Source organism: Miniopterus schreibersii (genome assembly GCF_964146895.1).
Source record: "Miniopterus schreibersii genome assembly, chromosome: 19".
Lineage (NCBI taxonomy): Eukaryota > Metazoa > Chordata > Mammalia > Chiroptera > Miniopteridae > Miniopterus > Miniopterus schreibersii.
The window spans coordinates 9,076,420-9,104,162 of record NC_138119.1 but is presented as its reverse complement, the minus strand read 5'-3'; the positions used below and the strand labels follow the sequence as shown (position 1 = coordinate 9,104,162).

General features: G+C 35.7%; 1 protein-coding gene across 2 annotated transcripts in view; it reads right to left on the bottom strand.

Annotated features, from left to right (window-relative positions):
• Positions 1–27,743, bottom strand: part of MAN1A2 (mannosidase alpha class 1A member 2) — a 57,086-nt gene that overhangs the window by 6,207 nt on the left and 23,136 nt on the right. For both annotated transcript variants that reach the window (XM_081122125.1, XM_081122126.1), the window contains exons 4-12: positions 27,532–27,650; positions 23,277–23,357; positions 11,642–11,736; positions 10,891–11,014; positions 9,751–9,844; positions 4,189–4,304; positions 3,293–3,509; positions 1,838–2,010; positions 585–700 (exon numbers count right to left, since the gene is read on the bottom strand). In XM_081122125.1, the coding sequence (XP_080978251.1) occupies positions 585–700; positions 1,838–2,010; positions 3,293–3,509; positions 4,189–4,304; positions 9,751–9,844; positions 10,891–11,014; positions 11,642–11,736; positions 23,277–23,357; positions 27,532–27,650 (1,135 nt within the window). The remainder of the gene's footprint in view (positions 1–584; positions 701–1,837; positions 2,011–3,292; positions 3,510–4,188; positions 4,305–9,750; positions 9,845–10,890; positions 11,015–11,641; positions 11,737–23,276; positions 23,358–27,531; positions 27,651–27,743) is intronic.

Below are 27,743 nucleotides of genomic sequence, written 5' to 3'. Positions count from 1 at the left end.
GTACGTGCCCCCTTGACTGGAAATCCAAGCCTTGACCCTTCAGTGCAAGGGCTGATGGTCTAACCACTGAGCAACACTGGCCAGGGCTGTCTGTATTCTTTCCATCATTCCCTTTATGTATATCTTTATGGGAATCTCCAATGAAAGGAAGGGTGGCTATGGTCATATATCCTCTAGTATCATCAAAATGCCACGATTACTCATAACAGGTTTTATTAGCTAGAGTGGGGAGTTTAGGTGTGGTTCCCGGACCAGCATCCTCTACATCGCCTAGGAGCCTGTCAGAAATGCAAATTCTTAGGTTCCACTGTAGACATACTGAATCAGAAACTGCAAGGATGGCACACTTATCTGTGTTTTAAGAAATCTTCCAGGTGATTCTACTGTGCACTAAAGGTATTAAACTCTTATTTGACAAAATATCTACCTCATAGTCTAAGTCATTCTTCTTGAGATGCAGCTAAATATTAAAGATCCAATTAAAATAAAGATATTTGTAACAAAATCTAGTGTAACATATTACATAGTCATAATTCATCATGTAGTGATCATATAGCAAAACCAGCCAGCAGGCTTCCACTTACTTTAATGTTTCAGCGAGAAAGAAGCTCTGCTGTACATCATCGTGTGCAGGGGTCGAGGAATACACATCCTTTACCCCAGAGAACCCACCACTGACTCGGCAGTGCTTCTCAATAGCCTGTGAAAGAGATCAGACAACAGAATCAATGCCACAAACTTCAAGTTTTAAAGGTCAGATTAAGGGACCCCAGTCAAAAGTTCACAGAGCTCTGTATGAGAATCTGACAGTTTAAGAATAAAATTTACTAGCAAATGGAAACATTTCCTTCTGGAAAAACTGATGGAGGTATCCTGTTTCCTGTGGAACTTCTCCCACTTCAAAATTCTTTAATCTTTTTAAGACATCTTCTATATTCCTGACCTAGGAGTCAAATTTAGGTTATTCACACTGGATTCGAGACCTGTATGGCACAATAAAGTCTCATTAATTCTGACAAATCAAGAGGGAGGTCAATTTCAATTAAAATTTTTAAATACAATTTTATCACTTCCAAGGATAAACAATAATACAAATATGCTTAAAAAAATTAAAAGCATTACTTAGCAGCTCTGCATAGTAATAGCAATGAGATAATATTTACTGCAAACATACTACATGACAGAGATTGTACTATCGTAATTCTATGAGCTGGGTATTACAGGTGGTACCAACTGGCAGCAAGTGCCCACCCACACACCTACTACAATAATAATTACAATACTAAAACCTAACAATTATGAAGTACTGACTGTGCTGAAGGTTCTTCTAAGAGCTTTACATGCATTAACATTTAATTTTCCAACAACCCTATGAGGTTGTCTTAGCTCTACTGTTCAGATGGGAAAACTGAGGCAGAGTAACTTGCTCCATGTTATTATTAACTACCGACTGCAAGTGAAAATTCTTAATTTATATCTCTTTTTGTATCTTTGAACATGTCTAAATAAAATACACTGAATCCAATGGAATCTATTCAAACCATTTTCAATTCAAAACAACAAAATATCCTGCTTATGAAGGTATATTACACTCCAGAATGACGCCATTCATGAAAAGGTGCAAGTGCACGTGGACTTCTCTCTACCTGACCCCGCAATACTGTTCCTAGTCTTGCACTTTTCTTACTCCCTGGTCTTCCTCCCTTCTAATGAAACACTAATCAGATAAATGGAAATAGTCCTGTAGTTACTGAACATGAGGCAACATGGAGGACCATGACACCAGAGAAGAGCCTGATGTAACTCTTGCACTGAAATGAAAAGCTGGTTTATTTACCAGAGCTGCTTCCCAGCCCCACTGCCTGTATCTTGGATCGTGAGTGAACCGCCATAGGTACCAATAGGTTTCGATGACTTCTGGCCGGAGAATGTAATACTTCTCAGCCTGCCGGACCGCCACAGCCTCTACTGCACCATCAAACTTGAAGGACTCGGGGCCCAGCTTCAATGCTGTAAATGACAAGAAATAAAAGTGCACGTAAGCCAGCTGCGTTTGGATGTCAGCGCTTCTCTCCCCTGAAGGAACCAGGGATAAAGTTATGCTTGTTGTTTGCTTTATTTTTACTAATGCTGCTTTGCAAAATCACTGACTTTAAAAGATCCATATGTGGCTTTCTTATAATAGATTTATAAATATTCCTATTACTCTTACATGAAATCTTTCTCATAAACAATGTACTGCTAAATCTAACTATACCGACAAGAGCCTAGTAGTCCTTTGGAAACAAATGCAAAGACAGACAGAAGCACATTACATACTCTGTTTTGGTCCAAAATAAAATGAGACAGAGAACTGTGCAGAATCACTTTTTAAAAAGACAAGACAATTTTAAAGTCCTTTTAATGTAACACACACGTAAGAGAACATTTTAGAGCTCAGATCTTTTTTTCAGTGACATTTTAAAGCCCAGAGCTCAGACCCTGAATTAGATTTCACTGGTTTTTAGTCTTTCAGGGAACTCATTATCCATTATTTCATATAGAAACATACATTTTTAAAGCCACAGAAAACCTTGAAACATCTAGTCCAGTTTTCCTTAACCTTATTTTCAGACTTTTAAAAAACCTAATTGCCTTCTCTCTCCATGAAATTTTAATAATACATACTGCTTACCTATCTATACCTGTATGTATATCCATGCTTCACACATAAAAAAATATATTATTCACCCCCAAGAACCAATTATTACCACTGAGAATCAGCGCATTTTCTAGGTAAGGACACTGATGCCCAGAAATATTACATATTTGCTTAAAGCAATGCCAGAGGATCTTTTTAGTTAGAGGCACAAACAACTCAAAAATTATTGGTGAACTAAGAGAGAAACTACTGGTTACCTAGATACCAGTTATACATTCAATATAACTACTATTATCTTCTTACATTCACAAGAGGATAGGCAAGACATGTAACCTGAATCAGTCAATATTGTGTCCTTTTAAGTAACTGTTTTCATAGAAGCTGAAATGAATGACTAGATTCTTACTATAGTGAAATAAATGTTATCCCATACATCCCCAAATGCTCTACCTCTTGTTTTTAAAACAACTTCTTCAAAACTGTAACAGAATTCAGAAATAAAAAAAGTGATGCAGGAACACATTTCCAGAATTAAAATTCAAGTTCTTAAGAAAGTAATTTACTGTATTAGATTTCCTTCTAATTCCTGGATATATTTTTAACTTATAGATTCTTCTGGACTAAGTAATTAGCATCATTAATTTTTCTTACCAGTTCTGTCATATGACTCGTGACATGTACGTGCAATTTCTGCCCCTAGCTCTAAATAATGACCAGCTTTGTCCCTGGAACCATCTGCTCCAAGTGCAAACATTCCCCCAGCAAAGCAAGCCAAATGCCCCATCTTCTTTTCCAGGTGCCCATTCTTCCATTCTCCAATAAAGGTTAGGCCTCCACGGGACTTCTTAATAAGATGTTTTTCTATAGCCTATAAGAAAGAGTAGATGCTCAAATTTTCAGAAGCAAAATGTTAGTGTTCAAACTTACTGCATCCTTCTGACTATAAAACCTTGGTAATATGATTAGTCCACAAAGTAGTAACTTCCCCAAACTGGAAGGCTTAATTTACAAAAAGTATGGGAGTGAGTAATCAAGTTGCATAAATTTGAACAAATATCCCAAACGTTACTGTAACAAAACAAGGCGGAAGAGGAGAAGCTAGCTTAAAGATTACCTCTCTTCTTGAGCGAAATAAAATTCATAGCAATCAGTCAATTGAGATCATGATGATAAGTTAGAACCCAAAGGCTCTGCTGATTTATTTTCTATTTCATACAATAAAAACTAAATAGAAAGAACACCTATGCTCATCAGAAAAATATAATTTTGATAGTTAAACTGGTTTCTCCTTAGTTATGGTCTCAGAAAACAGTAACTAAAAGTAAAATAAAATTTCATACATAAATGTGCTACACTAAATTCTTTCTTCTACTATTTCTTTAAAATGCACAATAAAGGAAAACTTAATATAAAACTTTTATATTAAAATACTAATAAATTCTACAATAAATGCATATAATAAAATGCATATAAGATGTTCCTCTGTCACTATCAAATACACTGTATATGTGACATGCTAAGTAGGTACGTGTTCTGACCATAATTACCTCAATGGCATCATCATACATTTTTCTCGCCTCATGGTCTGTTTTATCTGACATCAACCATGCTTTCAGTAAGTATTCATAAAAACTGTCCCCCAGCCCGCCAACTGATGTGTGATCTGCAACAAGAGAGAAGAGAAGGATGGCGGGGGAGGAAAGAGAAGACAGGAGACAATTAAATAATGTTTTCAACTATAATGACTACTGAAAAATTACATTGACAGCTCTATTTCCAACATACTTCAAACTCAGTCTAGTAATCACATACCATAATCACTCCTCTACATGTGTACCCAACTTTCTAGAAAATCTTTTTCTGCTGGATGTGGTATTTCACAAATTTAGTAGTCTTTTTCTTCAGTCACATAGTTTGCATATTGTCACACATCCAAATGTTTCCAGAATTGAAAATAAATATCTTTCACATATTAATGGCTTTAATTATATAAGCTATAAGATTAAGTATAAACGACAGACTTAAATCTGATGTTAACCAAAAAGAGCTCATTTTTCTATAGAATGGTGAATGGTGATTTCTGTCCTATAGGCAGTAAATTAAAATAAATCTACAAAGAAAAAAAACACAAGAATTCCTTTGTAATATCACCTTCACAATATAGTAAGTTGTTGAATCAATACCCTTGATTACTATTTATACAGCTATTAGTGCGTATTTGTTTGTCCTGGGTATATTCTTATTCTTATTCTTATGGATGGGATACCATCTATACTTTTAATCTTATCCAAATTTAACAATATTAAATTGTTGCCTCCTGAGCAGGCATACTCTTTTATCCCTGACTTTCTATAAACCCTGCCCTACTTCCTCAAGCTTTGTTTCAAAACTCACATCCTCCCTTTACGAAAAGAAAAATATCACATATTTTATAACCCTTCAATCATTCATACAGTATTATTGTTTTTTCAAATTAGTGAAGAAACGATGCAGTACTTGGTGATTTATAGAAACAACTGTCTATCTGTTTGTGGGGAAATGCATATTAATATTTCTATCTTTGACTCACAAAAATAAATTTGTGGCGGATCAATGATTTAAAAATAAACACAAAACTTAAGCATACCAGAAGAAAATATAAGACAATGTCAGCTCTTCCTAAGCAGATGATCTTTTTAAACACAACACAAAATGAAAGCACCATAAAGGAAAAGATTTAGTGTGTCACATGGTAGGTACAGGCTACCATAAATGACTCTATAAGGCAAGAAATAGACTGGGAAAAGATACTTGCAACATAAGAGAAATAAAGACTCATGTCCTACACAAAGAACTCTGAAAATGAAGGAAAACAGACCTGGGCACATCCAAATAATTAACAACAACAAAATACAAATTGATAATTAACCTAAAAGAGGAAGCCCAACTCCACTATTGATCAGAGAAAAGCAAATCACAACAATGAAACTCAATTTTTGTCTAATGGGGAAACATTTAAAAAGATTAACAACAATGTTGGTAAGGTTATGGTTCATAGTTGCTGGAACTGAAGGGCAATCTTGTAGTAGCTATCAAAATTTAATCTAGGTTTTCTAGTTCTGGAATTCTTCTATAACAACACCTGCACAAATACACACCACAGATCTAAATGCATCACAGCACCATTTCCATTAGTAAAATAGTAAGATACTTCACATGTCTGGGAAGTGGCATTGTTGTCTTAAGAAATTGCCACAGGCACCCCAACTTTCAGCAACCAGCACCCGGCCGCCAGCCATCACTATTGAGGCCGCTGTGGAGGGTGTATCTGTAAGGGGCGATACTGAACTGTGGGAACTGTGGGAGAGAGCTGAAGGCCTAGATTGCCTGAAGGGGAGAAGAAATGAAGGCCAGGCCCTCTAAGGAGTTTGAATTTGGGGCATGTTGAGTTTGAGGTGCCGGTTGGATAGCTAAATGGATATGACAAACAGGCAATCAGATAGGTAGAAAGCCTGAGAGTGCGCTGAGCTGGGGGTATGCATTAGGGAGTTAGCAATACATAAAATGGATTTGAGCCATGGGAGTTTACTCAGAGAGAATGCACGGAGTGATGAGAGGGCACAAATGGTACTCCAGAGCGTAACACTTAGGTAAGTCATTGAAATAACGTAGAGGGCTTTTTAAAAGTGTGTACTTTGGCCTCATAAATGTATCTGGATATGTTGTAGATCTAAGGAAAGAACAAATGAGCAGGGGAAAAAACAAGATTAAAAATGTAACAGAATTAAAGAAGGTGAAATGGAAAAGCAAGGAAAGGCAAAGTCTTTGGCATTGTGATTTAAGATAAATGTTTTTTGGATCTGTGAATTACTGCCATAGTTTAATTTACAGATTTTAGTTGTATGTTACTTAGGTCATAGGATGTAGTCACAGTCCTGCTGACAGGTTCTCTCCAGCTCTTCTAGGCTATAGCTCCAGTGGAAGATTATATGCTTAGTAAGTGAACACACAGCAAAAGCCTGAGATCCATGATAACTATGGAATTTATCACCCAGTAGTCTGACTTTCTTACTTAAACCACTGAACCATGCCTGCTAGGTGTCAAGTTCAATGAAGCATGGCACTCTAGGGTTCTTTTGATATTCAGAAATTGGTAACACATTATAAAGCCCTACTAAATATCAATGATTCATATAATCTATGTCTGCATGTCAAGAAGTTAATGGCAGGTTTCTAACAGAAGCTATTTATTGAAGTGTTTTATAAAAAATTCTAGAATAAAAACTAATATTTATATCATGTGTTAAAGTTTATGAAGCATTTTCAAATATATTATCTCAAAAATATGACCCAAATGATCATCCAATTAAATAAGTACAATGAAAACAGATGAGAAGTTAAATAACATCTAAATTATTAAGAAAGCCGGAATTAGTCCTCTAACTTAAAGTATTTTACCCATTCTTGTTTTTCCACAATTTTTAATTTAGCAGTATAAAATTTAATAAATCAGTAATGACCAATTTCCTATATTTCCTTCACTTCAGTCATTAAATGACGTAGGCTAAGAATCATACTTAGAAAACAAGTAAAAAATTAAACTGAAAAAATACTAATGATGTGCCTTTAAATCTAGGTTTCTTACTACACTCTTTTATATCTGTTGCCAAGAACTTTTCCTGAAGGTAATTACCAGTAATTATTCTCTGTGATTGCTATGTGCATGTCACAAACATTATCATTACTCTAATTACAATATAGTTAGCCAAAGCTGAATTGTTAAATTTCAGTTCAATTCACTGTTTTGCAGACTATTTATAGATATGACAGATGTATACTGCTCAAAAATAATAATGGAATGTGATATACTTTTCAGAAGCTGATATAAAATATACAAAAACATTAAAAGAAACAAATTGGACAATTTAGTAAGGGCTGCAGCTGCTAAAGGATATCAGGGCAACTCCCCTAAGATTTGAAAGACCCCTTGCCAAAATAACCATTGAAAAGCTTTCTATAACATTCTCAAAATTAATACTGTTGGGAGTGAATGTATTCTGAAGAAGTAATTTCAATGTATTTGGGGGGGGAGAGAATGAAAGGATTATTTTTATCACAATTCTTTATTGTGGTGAAATATATACAACATGAAAGTTGCCATTTTAACCATTTTTAAGTGTACCATTTATGTTCTTATAAGAGTTCTTGATATAGAGAGAATATAAAAACTTTGTTTTCCAAATATGTTCAAATATATTTGCTTAGCTTGTTACTTGCCTGTTGTTATGAACTGTAGAAGATTAACATTTAAATAGAGTAAAAACCGACACCTTCTTTATGGTCTCTGCTTTATGTGACATGTTTAGAAAAGGATTTCTTGATTATAACCAACCATTTTTTAAAGTAATTTTATGATTTAATTTAACAGTTAAATAGTTGTATTATATAAAACATATACTAGCATATGATATAAGGAAGGAGATGGAACATAATTCCCCTCCTCAATTTAGAATATTCCAAAATTTTAATATAACTCTCAGGGGAAAAATTCACCCTAATTAGTGAGTAGACATCCAAACCAGTCATCCTTATCTAAAATAAGAAAAGTAGCCCGGCTGGGAGTGGCTCAGTGGTTGAGCACTGACCTAGGACCCAGGAGGTCGCGGTTCAATTCCCAGTCAGGGCACATGCCTGAGTTGCTGCTTGATTCCCAACCAGGGGCGTTCAGGAGGCAGCCGGTCAATGACTCTCTCATCACTGATGTTTCTATCTCTCTCTCTCTCTCCCTTCCTCTCTCTGAAATCCATAAAGGATATATTTAAATAAATAAAATAAGAAAAGTACATTTTTATATTTTAGAAATGCTATTCTCAGGGTTTTGTGCTTTCGGAATGTATCATTTTCACTCAATCTAGGAATCAGACGTAGAGATGAGTTACATGTAAAGAATTTTAGGAAAGGAAAAGAAATGTACATAGGAGGAGTCAGAAGATTGAGATTTATTCCCAGATCCATGAAAGATACACCTGTATTGACCAATCTACTTTCCTTTCATAAAATAGAGGACAATTTCCTTGAGAGGAGCCCAAAAGTCAATCCTGTGGCAAATGTTTTCCTACTCTTGGTAGCAGGTGCCTGCATAATTTCTCACTGACAGATTCAACAGAGGTCCCCATACATAAAATTAAGTGATTATTATTTCTACCTCTTTTTTACTACTTCATTATGATGTTATTAGTCTCAAAATAATCCAAACATGTTACATTAGAGACAAAGTCGCAACTTCTACTATTTTAGTTTTCTGATCTTTTAAGAGAATACTGATAAACCTGTAACTTATTAAAATTCTCTTAAGTTCCACATTTCCACATAAATATTATTTTTAAAAAGCCAGTTCCTTCAAAGAGCAATTCTAAAGCTCTAACAAGAAAATCACCCCTTCACCAGACAAAATACCTTCTCCTCAGACAGAGGGATGCACTTCTACCACTGCCTCGCTTAACAATTGGTACAGTCCTCTGCTCTCACAGTTAGCACATTATATTCCAACTACTTCTCAGTGTGCCGGCCTGCCTACTCTGCAAGCCCGGGAGCTCCCTGAATTCAAACTAAGTCCTACACATTCTTTCCCCATCTCCAGTTTCATCCAAGAGCTTGGCACAGAGCCTAGTAAATAACAGACACATTCATTTTAAAATGAATGACTGGACATAGCGTATCCAAGAGGAATAGTCCCCGTTTCTAATCGTCTAAGATACCCATTTGATCTTCACATTCCTTTAGTAAATACCTATAATGTGTCTACATGTATATATGTTTTATAAATAGGGGCTTAAAGTACAACCCTCCGCAAATGCCCCACCATATTTTAACACAGTACTTACACATGCGTGAAATAAAATACTCTTGTGAGACAGGTTGTTAGTGTTAATGTTTCTATTTTACAAGTAGAAAAACTGAAGCTATAGGAGATTAGAAACTTGCCAAAGGTAACAGCACTAGTGAATCACAGGTTAGTCACTAATTGGGGGCTTCTCACTCTACATGTAGTGTACTTTCCACTACAGCAAGCAAAAGTTTACACACAAATAATCTTTTAACAAAGCATCAGTTGTACTAGAAATACTTACACTGACCCCAGCGACCTGTTCTTGGGTTCAAATAATTTGGATAAAGACCATTTGGACGATCCATTTTCTGAAGTAGTTTCCGAATGTGCATGACCTAAACAAAATAAAGAATGTAATGAACAAAAATGAAGGTCACCATGGCTTTACACTAATCTAAGCTTTGTGCTTTTTCCTCACTCAGAACCTTCACCACCTCCCCTGCCTTTTGTGTGTGTGTCTGGTGGTCAAGAAAAGCTAGTATTTTTAAAGTGCCTCATTTTTATGATGACACATGATCATTATTTAAAAATCAAGCAACAATAAAAATACAAAGCAAAAAGTCACTGGAGTTTTGATAGACACTGAACTGATGCTACAGATCAATTTGGAGATGACTGAAATTCTTATGACAGTGTTTAACTATACACGAACATGACATCTCTCTCTCTCCATTAAGGTCCTCTCCAACTGTATTCAATAGTTTTGAACTTTATCTTTTGGTATATTTATCTGTAGAAAACTTATACTTCTGTTCCTATTACATAATGTATGTATTTGTAAAATGATACTTTCTTACCTGTTGTAGCTGGTGCCAAGAACTGCTACTGATTTTTAATATCTATGTTCAAAAAATATATTAAGCTCTTATTTCTAATAATTTAAATGCAGGTTGCTTCAATATTTTAGGTAATCATGCAATTTGTGATTAATTACTGTTTTCTTTCTTCCTTTTCAAGTCAATTCAATTCTTGAACCTTTTGCTCATTTTGGTTTTTTTGCCTTACCATGCTGGCTAGGAATCTCAGCACACTGCTGAATAGAGATGGCAATGAAATTCTTAAAAAGCCTACTAGTGGCTAAAACTTCTCAAGTAACAGTAAATATTTTAAATATGTTCTAAATAGAAAGGACATTTCTTTCGGTAATTAAAAAAGAAAAAGAAGGCGAGAGCCCTGATAAACATATTTCTAGAAAGGCAATCATTTCCTAAGCATCAGTCAAGTCTTTCGGTAAATCTTAAAGGACTTTTTTTTTTTTTTTAAGATATGGCATGCTTCACCTTGTGCAGGGGCCATGCGAATCTTCTCTGTATCGTTCCAATTTTAGTATATGTGCTCCTGAAGGGACTCTTATATAACAAACAAAGAAAAGAAAACTAACCTTTTTGTAGTAAACCGGGTCCCCTGTCAAGTAGCTGAGGTGGACAAACTCCATATGCAGTGTCCCAAATTCAGCAAGAATGCTGCTACCTGCAGATGCCCAGCCCCAGTTCCGCCCGACTCCACTGAGTGAAGCAAACGGAAAAGGAGACAGGTTGGGAAAAGACCACATTTCTTCACATGAACACACATCCTTTAAGTAAACCTCTCAGGACTGACTGTAGCTAACACAATAGTTTCTTTATATCTCAAATTTTATTCTATTATTTTAAAATTTTTGAATAGATACCACACCCACGTGTTTTAAAAATTTGTTTTATAATATCTTCAAGTTCAATATGATGGAAACACTCAAGTGAAGCAAGCGCATGTTTAAAAGTTAAATATCTCCTACAGTAAAACTTCATCAAATGCCTGTTTCCTCTGCCTCATTGATTCCCCTCAATTCTGTAAAATAAATAGGTTGGTTTAATATTTTAACAATGTATTCTGAGATTAACAGTGTGTGATGTAATTCACTTGACAACTGTAGCATATAAAGTATGGGAGGGAGAGAGTAAATGAACAGGTATGGTTGAAATGTTTCTATGCTTTACAGGAAGTGTTACAGTATTAACTGAAAAATTAATTATATATAGTGATTCCTACAGCAACTGCTAAAAACAGCTAATAAATAAATTATATAAAAGCACTAATAGGTAAATTAAAATAAAATTCTAAAACAGGAATAACCACATACAAATAGGATTTACCTTTTCAGATTCACCATTGCCCAGGGAATCCCAGTGGGTGTGTTAAAGGCAGGAAGGAGCTTCTCAGCCAACTGCACTGCTTTAATCTTGAATACCTAAGATAAAAACATAAATATTCATAAATTATTGTCATCAATTCATAATTATAGCCATCACCAGTCATTAATAATAGTTAACATGTAATCTATTATAGTACACAGCCCCCCAAAAAGCAACATCCTAATATCATTGAGAAAAACTTCCTTATATCGTATGCTTATTTTAATTTATTCACAAATATACAAACTCTTTAATGAGAAATACATCATAGCCTTACGTTCCCTATTTTCAGAACCATATTTTAGTAGACAACAGCAATAGCTCATTTAAAACAAATTAGTTTTTAAGTATGAAATGCAGGCAAATAATACAAAATCCAGAGTATCAATTCTTTTCCGTTCCTATCCCCTCAACTACACAGTTCCCTCTACAATGCAAATGATCAGTCTCTTAAGTATCTAGTAAATATTCTGTGCAATATCAGTTCCATGGTATGCATGGTTCCTAACTCTGTCACATCAAATCCTCATTTTATGGCTTTCCAAGAAACAAATTCTGTTACGATTTACACACACACACACACACACACACACACACAGAGCCTTTGTGTGTGTCTCTCTCACACACAGAATATCATACACTCAATTCTGAACTTGCTTCTTTCAATATCTTTCCAAATCATCCACAAAGGTCTATCATTTCCTTCTCTTTAGTGGCTGCAGAATTTCTCCTAAGTGGATATACTGTAATTTATTTAGTCAGTCCTCTATTAATAGACATTTGTTTCCAAACTATGTAAGATAAATTTCAGAACTGTTAAATCAATAGGTATACTGACTTATAATTTGGATAGTTAATGTCAATTTGTTCTCCACGTTTTACTAATTTCTGTTCCTACCAGAATCTGAGTGGCTGTTTCCCTGTATTTTTGCTAACACAAAAGTTACTGAAATTTATATTGCCAATCTGATATGCCATCACTTTTATTTTCATTTCTTTTATTATAAATGTGGTAGATATTCAGTACTCATTCAAATCTGCTTTCAAGCATACCTCCACACATTGCAGAGGATAGAAAACTACATATAACATTTCCCAGACTCCACTCCAGCTCAGGTTTAGATAATGGCCTACGCATTGCCAAGTATAACAAATATGCAGAATTTGGAAGGAAGAAGTAAATGATCTGAGGCTGTGGCCTTGCAGGCACAGTGGCAAAGGTGTGTTTCTTCTGTGGTAGCTCTAATGGAAGTTCTAGTGGCTGGTCCTTCATAGATACCTTGTGGGCGAGGAAGGCAATGGAGCTGGTGCTTGACAGCTATACGGTATGCTTGGGCATTTCTCCTGGCCCTGGTTACAAGCTATGTAATGAAAATGTCTGATTTCGTGTCCCTCCCAAAGATTCTGTTAGCTAGTCATTACCCTTTAATAAGTCACTAGGTAAAACAAATTGTTTTCTACAACTAGGATTCTTGACCGATAAGATGATGAAAGTAAATCAATTATTTGTATGTTTAAGAGCCTCAGTAATATTTAAATGAAGACTTCTAAAACATTTATTTTATGTACAGAAAAAAAACTTTTATGTATTGAATATCCACTAGGTAAAATCTCGCAATTATTTTTACCAGAACAAATTATAGGTAATGGAACTCTGCTAAAACTGGTCCCAGGTTTAGAAGAATAAGAAGGATTATTGCTAGGTCTGAAAGAACTGGAAGAAATGGGACTAAAAAGAAGCAATGTGGCAAGATTACAAATAGCTTTAAAATATAAGCAATAAAACAAAGCAAGATAATAAACAAGAACCATGGTACATCCTTGAGACAGAAAGTGACATTAGAGAATCCATGTGTGCTTTTGTTTTCTTTATTAGACTATTTAAATTACTAAGGTGATCCTCTTCAGCCTATTTTCAACCTAGCAGTCAGAGTGAGAATGTGAAAAAGTAGAGTTTAGAATGCTGAAATGACGCCCATCTCATCCAGAGTAAACATTACAGACCTCTAAAAAGATAGACGTCTTTGTGTGATGGATTTCCGTGGCCCGCTCCCTCCTTTGTTGCCCCCCCAGAAACCTACTCCCCCCCAACCCCAAACCTCTTGTGTTATCTCTGAGAATGCCAGTTATGCTTTACTTCCCTGTCTTTTCATTTGCTGTTCCTTTCCATTAAATGCGTTTAGAAAAGTTACCCACATGGCTCTTATCTCCTTTAGGCCTTTTACAAGTTTTACCTGTGCACACACTCCCGACTGCCCTGCTTTAATTGAAAGCCCTTTATCCCGTTCCATGCTCAATTTTTCTCCTTCGCATGTATTTCTAGTGTTTGTTTGTGTGTGTGTGTGTGTGTGTGTGTGTGTAACCCACTCTCCCGCATATCTATCTGGTTTATTGCCTGTTACCCCTACAGGAGATGGGAAGAAATTTTTGTTTTGTTTTATTTACTGTTGTATATATACTCAGTACTTAAAGGAGTATCTAACACATATGAGGTGCTCAACAAATGTTGAATGAATTAAAATTGAAGAAGCCAAAGAACATAGAGATTTACAGTGAACAAGTACATCATCTTCTCGCTCTTCCACACCAACCCCCTCCCTGAAGTATCTATTTAGGATTCCTAATCTAGTTCTGAATTTCCCTTTTACTTCTTCAGCGTTCTGGTAGAGATCACGTCTTCCCTTTGTTGTTGTTTTTTATCTTCTTACACTGACAATTTGTAATAGTTCTCTTTATCTCTACCTGACCCTGCTTTTATCAACTTTTGCCTCTCACCAGCCTCTAACAATTTTTAGTTTCCTCTGTTATCCACCTCGGTTTTTCTCCCTGATTTACTTCCGGCATTGTCTTTTCACATACTTTCCTAATGATATTTCTAGCTTTAGTTCACAGTTCCTCTTATTATCAATCAATTAAGTTTAACATGCAACTCTATTTTTTATGTGGACTTTAAATCCATCAGTAATGTTATGTACAGTGTATTTTGGTACTATGATTCTTTTAATGATCTTCTTCAGTTTTACTGTTTGACATTAACAGCTTGTGATCAGTACCACAATCTGTTCCTTGTCTTGCTTTGGCAGAGAAAATAAAGCTTCTCCATCTCCTGCTTCCAATTGCACAGTCTTCTTGATTTATGTATTGCCCACTTGGTGATGTCCATGTACACAGTTGTCTGGTTGTTTGGAGCGTGTGTTTGTAATGAACAAGTTGCTGGCTTTGCAGAAATCCATGAGTCGATCTTCATTTCTGACCCATAGCCCAAATTTTCTGATGACATTTGATTCTGCTATATTTCCTACTTTTGAGTTCTCCTATAATTATCAGCAAGTCTTGTTTTGGTGTGTGATCTTTTTTTTTGATATTTGTGTAAAAGTTTTCAATTTCTTCTTCAGCCTCTGTAGTTGGAGCGTAGACTTGAATGATGGTTACATAAACAGGTTTTCCTAGAGTCTGACTGACCACCCTATATCTTGCCTCGGTATTAAAGCCACATCATTTCTTGCTGTTTGTCATTTCCAGAATGGAACACTTTGCAGCTGCCTAACTGGAAGTGTCCCATTCCAGTCCATTTTAGTTCACTAATACCAAGCACTGCAATGTTTGGATGTACCTTTTCTTGCTTTACAATTTCCAGTTTCCCTTGGTTCATGTTTCTAATGTTCCACGTCCTGATTGTATATGTTGTGCAAGCATCGTACTTTCCTTTTACCTTCGCGCACAACAGCCACCAAACATCCTTCAGCTTTAGTCTAGTTGCATCATTAGCAAATAGCCTTGTTCTCTGCTATTTCCCAGTAATTGTTTGAGTGCTTTCTGATGTGGGAGTCTCATCTTTCAGCACTAGCTCATGTTTCATTTCGGACTCTTATCACGGGGTTTTCAAGGTAGAACAAAAGATCAAAATATAAGAGAGAGATAATAAGAAAAGAAAATGCAGCAGTGGTTTACCATTGCCTCTGCTGCACAGTGTGTGGGTCCAAACTCCTTATGCTTGAGTCCCTGGTGTCGCAATCACCAAACACCTATGACATATAAGTACCCCTGTGGGCAGACATAGATACAGACATAGGCATATTAAGAATAAATGATACAAGGTGTAGGAATATATCTATGTCTAGATATGGACAGGCAGGCATAGATGTATTCCTCACTTTGCATTATTCAGTCTTCGTGTTCACAGTCAACAATTAAATCCCTTGAAATGTCTTCCTGACTACCGCATACCTCGAGTGACAATGTGGATAATATAAAATCCTGGGTTGACAGTTACTTTATCTCAGCAGGTCAAAGATATTATTCCAATATCTTCTGGCACCTATTAGTATGGAGAACTCTACTGTCAGGTGTCATTCTTTTGTAAGTAATCAGCCCTTTCGCTTTGGTAGCTTTTAATATGTCTTCCTTATTCCTGGTATCTTTTCAAACATTTACTCTCTACCTTTTCTATCATTTATTCCATTAAACTCATCTGAGGTTCCCATTCAACATTCTTTGAATTTTGAACTCTGCAATCTGTTTTATCTCTCTCAACTCTTTTTCTTAATTTTGCTCTTTGACTCTCTATACTGAATTCTGGATGACTTTTCATTACCACCATGAACAGGAGTATCCTTAAAGGATCCCCAGGTGTTCCTGAGGCCCAAAGTGAAGATTACTGCAAACAGGTTAACACGGAGGTAGAAACACATTGAGACACACCTCCCACTCAAAATTAGCCCTCAAACAATGTTCAAACTCATGAGATCTAAGATCTTATTCTACCTGCAAGTTAGCAAGTTATCTGGCCCACAGTTTCGCGAATATTGGCATAAGACAACTGGGTCAGAGATTTAAAAACACAACAACAACAACAACAAAATAACCACCTATAATATTCATGGCAAAGGAGCAGCAGAGTTTCAGGTTCATTTACATTGGTTGTACATGCCCACCCTCACCCCACCACCTAAATCACACAGAAATGATCCAAAGGGCCTGTTACGGATTCCTGCACACACGGGGTGTGCTACAGCGGCGCACTGAGCTTGGAGAATCTCCAAGTGAAAGCAAGCCTATTTAACATTAGCTCATCCCTGCATGCACAACCCTGATGACCTGAGTAAGGACAGTCGGGGCCCTGTATTCTTGGTATCCCAGCAGAAGTGTAAGGACACTTAAGCACTATGGCTGACTGCTTTCCTAACCCTTCAAGTCAGTGGTAACAACACTGCCTTCCTGTGGCAGCAGCTGAATGCACTTGGCAGTTTTTCCAGCACTTGCAGAACCAGCTTCATCACCCTCAACCCTCACTCCAAGGTCAGCAGCACTGTCACTGCAGGTCTGTTTCGGCTCAGCGTAGTCCTTCCTCCTTACATTTCTAAGGTTCCCTCGAGTCCCTCAACCCTGGTTGCTTCCTGTAGGAGCCACCTCCATGATATCTTTTTTTTTTTTTAATTAAAATATAGTGGACATACAGTATTATATTTGTTTTGGGTGTATAACAGTGATTCTACATTTACATACCTAACAATGTGATCACCATGAGAAGTCTAGTTACCATCTGTCACCACAGTTATTACAGTATTACTGACTATATAATCCCTGTGGTGTACATTTTATTCCCATAATTATTTATTTTATAACTGGAAGTTGTGCCTCTTACTCCCCTTCACCTTTTTTGCCCAGCCCCTACAGCCTCTATCCCCCCGCCCCTCTGGCAATCGTCAGTTTGTTCTCTGTATCTATGAGTGGGTTTCTGTTTTGTTTTGTTTGTTTTGAGTTTTGGGTTTTTTATTCCACATGTAAGTTAAATCATATGGTATTTGTCTTTCTCTGACTTATTTCACTTGGCATAATACCCTCTAGGTATTCTTTTGAATCTAGCATTTACCAAGTTAAGTTTATGCCTAGCTAATAATTCTTTATATTACATTGTGTTCAAATAACTGGCATCATTTCTGTCTCCTAACTGGACCCTGAATGATAAATAACCCATATTTTTGTTATTATCTATTATTAAATATATGCTTATTTTTGAAAACAAGAAAATAAAAATATAAAAGAAAAAATGTTAACTCATACACAGTTCCTATATTCTGACCCAAATACAATTAATATTTTGATATATTTACATCTTTTTCTGTACATACATATAATTTTTAAGTAGTTGGATTTTTATTCTATCTTTTCCTGCTACTAACATAATAACACAATTTCCAATTTTTACAAATTGTCTACTTTACTGTATCCATTCCCTCTCCTACCACTCGCCCCTCAACCTATCCCAACACAGCTTCTGCCCCATCATTTCACTGACGTGGATCTTGCAAAGAATTAGCTACACATTTGAGCAAATAGCATTTTCAGTCATTACTAACCAGTTTCTCCTTAAAATACTTTCTTCCCTTGTGCCCAATAATCCTACAGTCTTCCTCCTCCGTCGCTGACTCATCCCCTCATATCTGCTGTTTCTCTTCCTATCCCCTAAAGCGCCTCCTGAGCAGTTTTACATGTGTCTGCTTTCAGGTATCAGCTACACAGCAACTGACTCCCAAATTGTATCTCAAGTCAAGACTTCTCCAATAAGCACCAGATCTACTGCATCTGTCTACTACCCATTTCCACTTAAATATAGCAAAATCCCCTCAAACTCAAAATACTTAAAATGAGCTGATATCTTCCTCTCCCAATCTAGTATTTTTAAGTGTTCAATATCTAGTAAGTGTCAGACCATCAGTCTAGTACCAAAACCTAGAAGTCTGGGGACAGGACCAATTCCTCCTTCTGCCTCATTTTCCCTCCAAAATATCACCAATCCTTTTGAATTTACCTCCCAAGTCCCTGGAAATCATTTATATCTCTCATTTCTACAACCCATCTTAGCCTAAGCTGCCATTATGTCTTATCCAAAATACTGCAATGGCTAACTGACTGAATGGGAAATACACACACATAGCAAGCATATTTTTCCTAGTTAAAATATACCAAATTTATGTTCATAATTGTACAACATTCTATAGTAAGAGATGTATTAATTTATTCATCCATTCTCTCCTACATGATTATTTGGGGCTTTTCAAATATTGGCTACTACAAACATACTACTGCAATGAAATGGTCTTCTAAGTATACCATATTGTATCCATATTGTTACTTTTAGAGAATATATTCCTAAATGGGTAACTGGGTCAAAGAAAATTTTACATTTTAAATGTTTACTTGACACTGCAAAATCATTTTTCAAAAATTGTATCATCTGTATTCCCTCCAACAGCTTATATACATTTGTTAAAATCTAAACTACACATTTAATTACATACCATACATTTAAACTGGGAGCATTTTATTGTATATAAATTAACCTCAAAGAGTTGCTTAAAAATAAATCAAGTAATCTGGGCCTTGACGTTCTTTACTAGGTGGAAAGTGGAAGGATAAGAGTTTATTTCAGGCAGAAAACTATGGTAGAGCTCTATGAAAATACAGGGAAATAAAACAATGTGGTCTAAATACACAGTCTCATGCATGCAGAATTGGGGGCTTCTCTTTGGCTTCCTCCTTCCTGGATTTCACCCCTAAATTTCTAGCTCCTATAGTAGATAACTCCAAACTCTTATGATCTGTCAAACAAGTAATCATAACCATAATCATCAACTATGAATTGGTATGAGTACTGTGACTTTAAACATGTACGAATGTGTATAAATGTGTACATGAACTCTCACATTTAAGAGGAAAATACTGGAGAGTGTATTTTAAAATCTTATCTGGGTCAGCAAAGCATAGTGGAATGTTTTGTCCAATTTACTAGCATATCTGTAGAAAATGATGTTGAATTTTCAATAAAAATAGCAATTTTTGGAGCAAAATCAGGTTTTCCAAAAATAAGATGAGAAATTAATACTCTACTCTTTTTTTTTTTTTAACTCAGTACTTTTCTTAAAGGACTTTAGGTCAACAAAGGATATCCTATTTGTCTTAGAAAACATCCCTGAACTTATTCAGAAATGATCTTACTCTACAGGCAATACAGTACCATTTATGTTTTGGTAAAGAAAGATTTTGGTGTTGTTTCTTTTATTTTGTTTTTATTACCTGTGAAATATGTATTAAACTCCACATAAACATTTCTCTACCCTTTCTGACAGATTTCAGATGCAGTTATCCACATAAATTATGGTATTATCTTATTTAGGAAGGGATGCCACTTTGATAAGTATTAAAAAATGAGAAGAGACAATCCTGTAAAAGATATGCCATATATTTGAGGCTAGCAGCAAGTAAACATAATAAATCATCGAGATTTTTGAACTTGTGAATATTTAATATAAATAGCCTTGTTCTAAGAAAATAAAACGATAAAGTTTCATATTTATGATATTAATAAATCAACAGGAAAGGAACACTTTGTTAGGATCACATATAACCTTCTGGGTTCCCTATACCAGAACACAGAACACATGTAAAATGTTCTGTAACAGAGGCACTTTGCCATGTTATAAGTTATAGGTAATTTTCTGGCTTATATGAAACATGAAAATTTACTGTCTACCTGGTATGAGAATGTCATATTCAAATTATTTTTCTATGTTTTATTTACTTTTAGCAGACCCCAGCGACTCATTGTTGGTTTCCTAGAACATACAGATTAGAGCTTTTAATGTAAAATGACGAAGGGGAAAAGTAAAATGGTCAGTAATATTCTACTGTATGAGAGTCACAAAAGTAAAACATGTTCTCTTTACTTTCTGAGCAGACTATATCCTAAGAAATTAACATATGATACACATTTTAAAATAAATTTATGAAATCTCCCACCCATTAAAACACAGAATATTCAACACAGGAAAAAGTCAGAGGAGGAAGAACAGTACAGTAGTCTCTACTGAGTCAGGCATTATGTGAGGCACAACTCTCAAGTGAACCCTCACATTTTCACAGAAAAAACTGAAGTTACAGAAGGTAAATGCCTTGCCAAGTATCATTATGAAAGCGAGGCAGAAGAGAAACGCAAACCTCTAACTCCAAAGCATATGTACCTTCCTCCACCTCAAAATGTTTCTTCTTAAAGTCTGAGGCATAAAAATGGCAAAAATAGAAATGCTGGTAACATCATATGCTTTTTTGGTATTTTATTGTTTTCCTATGAGAACAGCAATCAAAATTTCAACATTTTGCTTCAACTTTCAGGTGGGGGAGCCCAGTGTGAACAGCCACAGCTGACACTTCTCCCATGAGCTGTTCATAATTAATTCTGAGTCATATGCCTTTGATAGGAAAATTAATCAAGTATGCCAATTACACACAAAATATTTAGTACTTAAACATATTCAGATAAGCGTAAAAGTAAGAAAAAAAATGCTTTCCTTTTTCAAGGACATCTGGAGGGGGAAATCTGAAATTGAAGGCATCAAAATAGTTGCATTTTCTTCCCCCCTTCATTGTTTAATATGTCACTCCAACAGCTCCTGAAGTCAAGGGTCTGAACCCAGAAGGTATGACTGGAGTGGGAAGCAATGTCCTGGAGAGGGGTTGAGACCAACATGAGGAAAGGAAGGCCAACCAAACAAAGGGAGTCAAGTCCCAGAGGAGTCCATGCAAAGAAGATGCACTCAGCAAGGCTGCAGCCTGGCGAGGTGAGGAAAGTGGTTTCATACAGCAGGACCAAACCGATAGGTAAATAAATAAGGAATATTAGGAGGCAGAAAAGAGAAGTAAAATTATGAAAAGGCAGAAAGCTAGAATGAACCTAATGGTGTTGGGCTGAAATCTGAGCTATTGGTGTAAACTAATGGCTTCACATGAATGAAGGACAGGAAGCATGGAGTAATAGCAGTCCACGGCTGGGGGAGAGACAAGGTACGTATAGAAAGAGACCCTCTCTGGGCCACAGGCATACCTGTGATAGAGCAAGAACATTAAGAAAGACTTGTCTACAAACAAGGACCACATTAATTACAAGGTAATGATAGAAGAATTTAAACCTAGTGGTGCACTGTAGGTAATCTTAGCAATAAAAGACCCACACCTGGCTCAACTCTAGCACAGGCATGCTAATCCAGGCATAAATATTATCAACCTTGGTCTTTACTGCCCCATACACAATATTTGGCATTCAATAAAAAATTATGAAATACCTAAGAAAGCATGAAAAAAATCCACTTTCTAGAGACAAAACACATGACAAACCAGACTGAGGCTGAAACAGGATTTAAAATGACTGATTACTATGTTAAAAGACCTCCTTAGTGGATAAGGTGGAAAACACGCATGAAGACAATGAGAAACTGTAACAGGAATTGAAACTGTAGAAGTCAAATGAAATACTACAAATAATAATAATAATAAAAAAATCAAAGTAAGAGAGATGCCAAATGCCTTCAACAGGCTCAAAAGTAGATTGAATAGAGCTGAGAAAAAAGTCTGTGAACTTAAAGGTAGGTCTATAAAAATTACACAAACTGAGCCACAAGGAATAAAAAAGCAGTGGGTAGGAAAAATAAATGTGAATTGAAGTAGTGTTCTGGCTACTGAAAGATAAGTTGGAGGCATAATGAAGTTACATCATAAAGTCTGACAGCAAAATTACAAGTTAAATAAATGTTATATATCTAACATTTATATTAAATACCAGTATCTTCAAACATATTACTTCTAAAAGAACTGTAGTACAAGAATATCTCACTCATTACACAAACATGCAACACAGATGAAATATTTAAATATAAGCATATACAGTCTTAAAAATCCCGAAGGAAAATGGGAATTTTTGTTTTGTAATAACACAAACATGGGGAAGGCTTTCTAATAAAATCTAGAAGCCATAAAGGTTTTAAAAAATCCTAAAAATGACAACTTTAAGGTTAATCACAAAAAATAAAAACTAAAGACAACACAGAAATCCATCTTTTCAACACACAGAAGAAAAGATGAATTTTCTTAAATTTGTAGAGCTCTTAAAATTATTTAGACCAACAAACCAATTAAGTATATGGGCAAAGTAGTTTCTCAGAAACCGAAATAGAAATGACTTATAACCTCCTCCTCTTAGTTCCTCTTTCTCCCACTATCCAACCCCATTCTTGAACCCATCTGCGTGATAAAATTTCAGGCACCTACTTCCCCATCACCATAGGTCTCAAGTGTGTCTGTGTGTATTACACCAAGATTTCCAGAAAAGAGAATTCAGAGTTGCTGTATTTAGTTTTTTAAATTTAGAGCAAGAAACTGTAGTTAATTTCCAGACAGTTTTAACTAAGGAGGATCCATATTCAGTCCTCATGATTCATTCCTTAATTATGGTCTTAGTGATTTCCCCCCTTTGTTTTGACCACGTAATTAATTGTAGCAGCAACCTCCTGGAGAAGGAAAGCTCTTGCAAAGGAGATGTGATGTATATAAAGCTAAGATTGTAATGAATTTATGTTTTATCGATATTCTCAAAATGAAAAATTCACTATTCCCAAGGAGCAGTTCTACCTGTAGCCTCTAGTTCTTAACATTAGTTCAATATTTGACAATTAAGAAATGTTATGCTGACGGGGGAATCTTTCATTTTATTAAATTCCATTCACAACCCCTTCCCCAAAACAATGCAGTACTTGATTTTGCTCACCTCCTCTCCTGAAAGGTAATACGCTGCGAGTAGGCCGCCAATAAATCGAATGTTGACTTCAAACACAGACACCTCTGAATTCTGTAAAAACACATTGAAATATTTACATTTACTTAAAACTTTATAGTTCTCAAAATGTTTCCAATACTTCGTAAGTTTCTTGCAAACATCCTGCCTGTAGAGAATGTTTTTCCACTTTCTACATCTTCATTTCTCATGCAACTGCCATCTCCCCTCCCGTTTGTTGTTAATGATATTGCAACTCCCCTACTGTTCCTGCTGCTTCCTAATTGCCAAGAACAGGCCATTTTCACGTCCCTTACATATTATTGTGAAATTATCAAAATACTTGATTCTGTTACTATTCTCTCCTAGAAAGCACCTATTTCCTGAATTTTGGAATTAGCACTTTCTACTGGTCCTTTTTCCTGTCCTATTTACTACAACATAATGTCCATCTTCACTTCTATCTCTCCTCATGAATTTTAAATATTTTTCCTAATATACAATTACTTAATAAATGTTAAAAGAGGCACCAAAAAAATAACGGTAGGATGATGGACTCTATTCAATTAATAATGCTGAGAAAATGGCTTAGTTAAGAAATTAATGTGGATAACCATTTCACAAATATAGAAAAAAATCACAACAAAGAGTAGAAGAAATTGTGACTCTTTGTAAACTTCCTTGAGAAAGAAGGTACTCTGTAAGCATAAAATCAATAGTATTGATAATAAATGATGACAGAAAGAACTGAATTTCCCAAGATGCAAATTACCAATGAAAAAAAAAAAATTATGAACAAAATTAAAAAGCAAACAAACAGAAGGAAATTTAGTACAAATATAGCAGAACTACTACACGGAATCTATATGTTTGTATTTAAATATGCATATAGGTATTGCTGAGAAAAATTCTAATACATGGAAAGAAAAATAGAAGTGGCAGAGAACATGACCAAAGAATTCACAGAATATACACAACCGACTAATATAAAGATAACATTTATGTTTAACTTTTTAATACAAATTAAAAGGAACTATTATTACCTTAAATCCTCCAAACATTCATGGACAGAACATAGCATTTGATAACACAAGTATATTTCTCCAATATAGAATTTTCACAATACAATGTAATTTTTAATAATATAACTGTCATCACTCCCCATCCTCAAAAGCAAAGTGCTTTATATTGCTCCATATATTCCCAATACATAGCACACTGCAACAGACATTCACAAATATAGAGAGGAAGGGAAAGAGGGAGGGAGGGTCTTTATCACCTTAATAATCTTCTAGCCAGGTTCCCTGGTTTCATCCTTACCCTCCTGCTTTCACTCTATGCAGCATCCTACAGCTGGATGAGCCTTGAAAATCTTAAGTCAGTTTAGGCTACTACTCTACACAAATTCTTACAATGACTTCTGGCTACACTCAGAGTACAGTGACTAACAAGACCCAACAAAATCAGATCCCCACCTCTCTGAAATCATCTCCTACCTATATTCCTTTCACTCACTTTTTTTAAATTACCAAATGGGTCTCCTTACTGTTCCAGAATTGCCAAACTCCCTGGTAGTGGCCATTGGCTCTAGGTTACAGTTCCCCTGCCACACATACACAATCTCCAAAGCAGCTTCATTACAGCCCTTAGCAATACCAAGCACTAGCTAGGTACCCCCTCCTCAGAAGTCTGAGGCCTAGCGCTGAGAGAGCCCTTCCAAGGGCTCCTAAGACACCAGAAACAGAGTCCCTAGCTACTAAATTTTCATTATCCCAATCTCTTCACATTGTTCTCAAAGTCCCAGGGGTGGTAGCTGTTTAGTGCAGTTACTACCTCTTATGATACCACAATGTCCTCTTTTTGCCTTTTCAGTTCCCCATTATTTGGTTAACAATTCTAAACAGTAAGTCCTCTAAAATAAATGGTATAGTTCTGGTTCCCGATAGAGCCAATGGATAAAAATGATACGCCAGCAAATTATTAGGCATAATAAAGTTGCCACAATAATGAAGAGAAGTATTTGAGATTGCACTGATGTTAATTCTCTCCAAATTAATCTATAAATTTAATGCAATCCTCATCAAAATTTCAACAGTATTCCAGAGCTGAAAAGAACAAAGACCTGAGAATTAAGGTAATTTCCTAGAAGAACAAGATCAGATATCAAGATTCAAATATAGGTATAAAGCTTCTTACAAAGATATTGTAGTTAAGACAGTTTAATAATGATGTAGGGATAAAGAAAAAAAGCCAATAGAAAACAACAGACTAACATGACTAATGAGGCATGTATAAATAGTGAAGAAATAAATGGTACTAGGATCAGTTGATGGTAGCCTATCCTGCCCTACATAAAAAATCAATTCTATATTAATTAAAAACCTAAGTGCAAAAGCAAACATTAAATATTTAGAATTAAATATAGTACTATATCGCCCTGCCAGGTGTGGCTCAGCAGTTGAGCATTAACCTAGGATCCAGGAGATAAAGGGTCGATTCCCAGTATGGGCACATGCCCGAGTTGTGGACTCGATCCCTAGTCAAGGGCCATGCAGGAGGCAGCTGAGCAATGAAAACTTTCTCATCATTGATATTTCTATCTCTCTCTCTCCCTTCCTCTTTCTGAAATTAATAAAGATATATAAAAATAAATAAATAAATAAATAAATAAATAAATAAGGTAATATATCTTCATGACCTTGGAGTAGGGTTTTCTTAAACAAGATACAGAAAGTACAACCTATAAGGGCTACATAACCAAACAGAACAAAGAAAAAAAAAGATTACATCTCTCAGCCTCTCTCTACTAATGTAGGGTCATATGAGTAAGAGTTACTCGATAGTACACAAGCAAAAGTGGGGTGAGCAACTCTCGAAAAGAGTTCTTAAAGAACGGTTGCATATCTTTCCCTATCCCTTCCTTTTTTCTGCAACTGGAAGGTTTATCCACCTTATCTTGAGGAATTACCTTGCACCATTAGTTTGAAGCTGTGCACTGAAGTTGACAGAGCAACACGACAAAGAACCCCAGAACCTTGATGATCAAGGAGCTACCCAAATCAGCGCTAAACAGTTTATCTCTCTACTTAATTTGAATGAGAGATAAATAAACATCTATCGTGTTTAAGCTATTTTATATTAGGTTTTCTGCCACTCATGGCCAAACCTAACCTACCTGATAACATAAATTGTCCTGAGATATGTCCAAAAAATGCTAGAGTAATATAAAAGAAAGTAATCAGTTTTGTCTAGTTAGCATCAGGAAAGACACCAGGGAAGAAATAATTTTGGATTTAAATCACAATTGGAATATGCAGAGTCTGCCAAAGAAAAAAACACATGGAGGAGTGACTTCTGACTACAGGCAGAGGAATAGCAAGCACGAATATCATGAAAGATGACAATGAAGATGACAAAACAGTCCACACATCTTTGAGATGAAGAATGGTAATAATGAAAATAACCGCTACCACTTACTGAGCACTTTATATGCACCAGATTATCTCAAATAATCCTTATAATATTGCAGTGAGTTTTATGATAGGTTTAGAAAGAATAAGAAACCTTCCCAAAGACACATAGCTAGAATGTAGCTGTGCTAGGCTTCAAACCTAACCAATACCATTCAACAACTGTGCCAAAATACTGGAAGGACAGGCATAGGCCTAATTAGGAATATTCATCAAAGCTGCACCAAATCATTAAATCTTTAATATATTTTTTAATTGACTTTTTTTTAGAGAGAGAGGAAGGGGAAAGAGAGCTAGAGAAAAACATCGGTGTGAGAGTGAAACATCAATCAGATGCCTCCTGCACGCCCCTACCGGGGATCAAGCCCACAACCTGGCATATGCCCTGACCAGGAGTCAAACTGGTAACTCTTTGGTGCATAGGACGAAGCCCAACCAACTGAGCCACACTGGCCAGGGCCCAAAACACTAAATCTTTAAAAAATAATAACATAAAATGCTTATTATTTACAGTTTAACTTTCCTCATATTTCTAATTCAATGTTTTTCCTCCCGTTATTGCCTTAACATACTGCCTCAACTGATAAGGGCAAGAAAAATACAAGGAAGATGGTGAGAGTGTACAAAAAAAATTATGAAAAAATTAACAACTGATAATCCCAAAAGAAAAAAGGGGACTTAGGATATCCTTAAACTTCTAGTATAATGCTCAAAACTATTAGGGTTTGACACTGTGTCTTTTCATAGTCAGTCGAAGAAATTATCAATTGTATACTCACCACACTGAAATCTAGACTGTCTTCAATCCATTTTTGCCCATCTCGGAATTCATCATGGAGTCCCATGATATAAAGGGTATCCAAAGCATCTACTATGGTAGCACCCATTTGTGAACTTCCTATATTTAGAGAGGAAAAACTGTCATTAAAAAGATGGCCTTCCCATAAGGCCATTGCAATATGGTCTATTATAATATGGTCTATTATAATAT